The sequence below is a fragment of the Oryzias melastigma genome, linkage group LG22 (genome assembly GCF_002922805.2).
Source record: "Oryzias melastigma strain HK-1 linkage group LG22, ASM292280v2, whole genome shotgun sequence".
Lineage (NCBI taxonomy): Eukaryota > Metazoa > Chordata > Actinopteri > Beloniformes > Adrianichthyidae > Oryzias > Oryzias melastigma.
The window spans coordinates 5,806,792-5,810,903 of NC_050533.1; the positions used below are offsets into that span (position 1 = coordinate 5,806,792).

The 4,112-nt window shown below is 38.2% G+C and overlaps 1 protein-coding gene across 1 annotated transcript in view; it reads right to left on the reverse strand.

Annotated features, from left to right (window-relative positions):
• Window positions 1–199: 199 nt before the first annotated feature.
• The window catches only part of slc2a2 (solute carrier family 2 member 2), a 14,930-nt gene continuing 11,017 nt past the window's right edge, over window positions 200–4,112 (reverse strand). The window contains exons 11-12 of the mRNA XM_024276740.2: window positions 2,612–2,815; window positions 200–2,541 (exon numbers count right to left, since the gene is read on the reverse strand). Coding sequence (XP_024132508.1) covers window positions 2,350–2,541; window positions 2,612–2,815 — 396 coding nt within the window. The 3' untranslated portion in view covers window positions 200–2,349. The remainder of the gene's footprint in view (window positions 2,542–2,611; window positions 2,816–4,112) is intronic.

Sequence of the window (4,112 nt, forward strand, 5' to 3'; positions counted from 1 at the left end):
TTATTCTATTCTATTCCATTCTATTCTATCCTATTCTATTCTATTATATTCTGTTCTATCCTATTCTATTCTGTTCTATCCTATTCTATAGTTGGATAGCATTCATGTATATATCAGTTATACCTAAGAATAATAAAGTTGACATTATCTACTAGGTTCATACTTGTGGATGATTTAAAAACATCATTTCCAAGTATAATTGTGGATTAAATCTATAATTTATTCCCATTTCTTCATTTAATCTGCTCATCTTGTGGTCAAAACACTGAAGGATGCAGCACTGACTGTGTTTAATGGGTTCAATTCAGTGAGTCCTGATAAAATCAAGTAAAAAGGTTAAAAAAAAGAAACAAAATCAAGATTTTGGAAAAATAAAACACCAAAGTGATAGATGTGGAGGTTCTCTTTGGGAGGGACGAGGATCAGACATGATTGGTTGATTGAGATGGCTTGAAGAGAGGAGGAACAGGAAAAGACCAAAGAAGATGGTTTGGGTTCAGAGAAGGAAGATGGTTGGTCGAGGATAATGATTGGCTGTGGCGTCTCTTAAGAAGAAGCCCTGTCAGCTAAACAGCTCTTCTTTGATTGGTCCGTGTTTAGTGTTGGGTCTTATGGATAAGCCACCATTTTATTTGAACATTCATCCTAAATAAAAACTTGATTATTAAATTATTCGTCAAATTCTCAGCTCTAAAATGGCTTCTCTGCCTTCAGGCCATTGATGCTAGTTCATGAATCTAAGGTCTTCAGAATCTCTGTTTGGTGTTCAAGCGGGAAGTTCTGCCAGCAGCTTGATTTGAGTAACACGGGGCGAATCGGGCGGCGCAGCCAAAATTTCAATATCTAAAGTTTGGCAGGTCGCCGGGTCGCATCTGCCAATCAGCTGTGGGCACGTGACGTTTTCAGTGACTTTCGCTCGCTCACACCGAAAGCGATGGTGCATCGGGTTTCAATCTTATGTCAATAATAAAGACACAATCTGAGGTTCCGCAGCGCTATTGGTTGCATCAACCAATCAGGGACTCAGTCTCGGTCACGTGACACAGAGCAACTCAATCAGTGAGTAGAGTTCACGGAGGTTTAATCCAAGCATTTTCATCCTGAAATTCCAACCCTTTTCTGAAACTGTCCCTTTAGGGGCCGGGGGTTGCTGGAGCCTGTCCTGCTACTGTTGGAGATACGTCGGGCTCCAGAAGGCCGACTGACGGGCAGACAGTGAGCCGCCGTGGCGTGGAGACGCCTTCTTCAGTCTCCTAAACTTCATGACATTTATTTCTTATTTTCCTCGATATCATTTTATAAAAAAGAAAACTTGTGTTTTTTTGGACCTGTCTTTTAATTCTCTAAAACTAGAAATGGAAAGATTAAGTAATAAAAAATATCCTAAAAGTACTTGTATGTCAGATTTTGATTAAAATATTAATCAAAAGATTCGTTCGTAGGGGAATAAATTTACAAAAATGCAATTCTGAGGCTTCTTTCAACTATTTTTTTATATTTTCTGTAGACTTTTAGTATTTTATTTTAATTTATTAATCTTTTTAGTCATCTTGTGAACTCTTGGCACTCTATGTGAACTGCTTAATGATTGTGATCCTGTTCCAGATTAAAGCTTATCTATCCAATAAAGCATCTTTTATCATACAAATCATTATTTTGGGGAAAGTTATAGTAAAAAAAAATAAAGGTTAGCATAAAATCTTTTGTAAAGAGTCGAGAGCCAATTCTTTCCGGGGAGTTGAATCAAAAGAATCGGCTCCCGAAGAAGAAAATTAATCACGAAGAAAAAATGAATAATCGCAAATTGTTGAATTCTATGAAATTTGCACCAATTTGATATTTTGCACCAACTCCCATCCAACTGTAGGTGGCAGACAAGTGCTAGTAAACAGTAGCAAAAGAAAAAGAAGAATTGGAGGAAGCCCCTCCCTGCTTGTCCAGTGTGAACACCATGAGCTAGACGAGCATTCAAAAAGAGGCCTACGTAGATCTTCGTATTCTAGGCTCCACGATGTTGTCAATTAAATAAACAGAAATTCTACATTTTAAGGTTTAACTGAGCTGAAAAGTGCAGTCTAGGTCAAAACTGTGCGTAACATCTCTCACATATGTGGTTTGTCAGTTTGTAAAACAGCAGTTTGAGCTCGTTTGACCACATTAGTGTCTGTGTAGCTTCTCTCTCATCTAGGTAGATAGAATCAAAGTGGTGGATAAAAACAGTCAGCTGGAACGAACCCAGTCTTACCCGCGACTTTGACACATTATAGAAGTTCATGTTTGAATTACATGTAAACTCTGCTCCATGTCTGACATTGCAGGTCGAGGTGGTTCTTTAAAGAGGATGGAGATCTAAGCGTCTGAGGACTTCTTCAGGTGATCCAGTTCAGTGCTGTCTTTAGTCATTTGATGTTTCTTTTGGAAGATCGCGGCGATCTCCTCAAAAGTTTTGCCCTTCGTCTCAGGGACACGGAAATAAATAAACAGAGTGAAGCAGAGGAGCAAGGCGGCGAAGAGGATGAAGACGTAGCAGCCCATCAGTGCCTGACGACGAAGAGGAGAGCAAAGTTAAGGGAGAGAGTGTGGTTGGAATACCGGTTCTTCTTCTGCATACCTGGATGTACGGGAAGGTCAAACCAATGATGAAGTTGCTGGTCCAGTTACAGCAGCCTGCCAGGGCGATGGCTGCCGGCCGAGGCCCCTGACTGAAGATCTCAGCCACAATGAACCATGGGATGGGACCGGGACCGATTTCAAAGAAGCTCACGAAGAGGAAGATGGCCGCCATGCTGACGTAGCTCATCCACGGAAGGTCAAACTGGAGGCAGAAATACAAAAAAAAGAAAAAAGGGCCGGGAATCGATTAAAAAAATTAACTAATTAATTGCAAATCTGGAAAAAATTAATCGCGATTAATCGCCAGGGATTTTTTTTTTCAGTATTTTACAGCCACTTATTATCTTCAAATAATCACAATATGAAACTACATGCAAAATTGTACATTTAGAACATTTCTTTTTAACCCTTTGGGCCTAAAACTATGTTTTTATCTACTTTAGAATTTTCTGTATTTTTCAGTTTTCATGTTATATTCACACACTAGACATAAAATCATGCAAAAACAGAAAATTTCATCTGCAAAAACGGGATTCATTTTGCTGTTGAAACATCAAAAAAATGTTTTTACAACATCTGAAAGTTTTAGATGTAATAAACAGGAAGAATATAATTTGTCAACCAACTAATCAACATGTTTTTGAATGAAAATAAATAAAATTCAGGCTAAAGTCACACCAGGCAGCCCAATAAATAAGAATTTCTCATTGCCGTCTATTTGACATTTTTCCTGGAATTCTGTTATTTTAGATTTTCTTTTTTTCTTGTAAATTTTCTTTATTGTGTTTTTGAAAAATAATAAAACATTTTTTTGGAAGAAGTTTGATTCACCTTCCGCGATGTTGGGACTTTTGTGGAGAGTTTCCGTAATTTTTAGACAACACCGGTGCTTGTTATTGTGTAAATTGATGTCGGCCTCCATCCCAAAATAAAATAATGATCGATTTCCTCGTTGGATTTCTAATAGCAGACAGCTCCGTTTGGCTCCGCCCTCCATAGCGGCTGCACTACTGCTGCTGCTCTGTATTGCAGCCATCAGATTGACGTTCATTTTCCACCTTATTTATTAAAATAAAAGATCGCTTTTGTCCAAAAACTACAAATAAATGCCATTTTATCTCTTTAATTTAATAAAAGCTCAATCAGATAATGTAAAAAAAAAAGCTTAAGTCTATTTTAGACAGAGTTTTATTTCGCTGATCTCACAGCTGCACAGCAGGACGTTAATACGTATCAACAAATTAATTATGTTCTATTAAGGGCGCACATTAACATGTCAACTTTCCCAGCCCTAAAAATAAAAAATAAACCTTTTTGGGTTCAAATACTGCAAAAGATGCAGTAGATCTGTGTTTTTTTCCTTGTTACAATCCCGGACGAGCCCCCAATTTGAACTACGGCCCCAATACCCCATGATAAAAGCTAGTTCTTGAATACCCGGTGTGTACGTAGCTTTACAGCTCGTGTAAAGTAGATCTGCGTATGCTAGGCTTCACGAT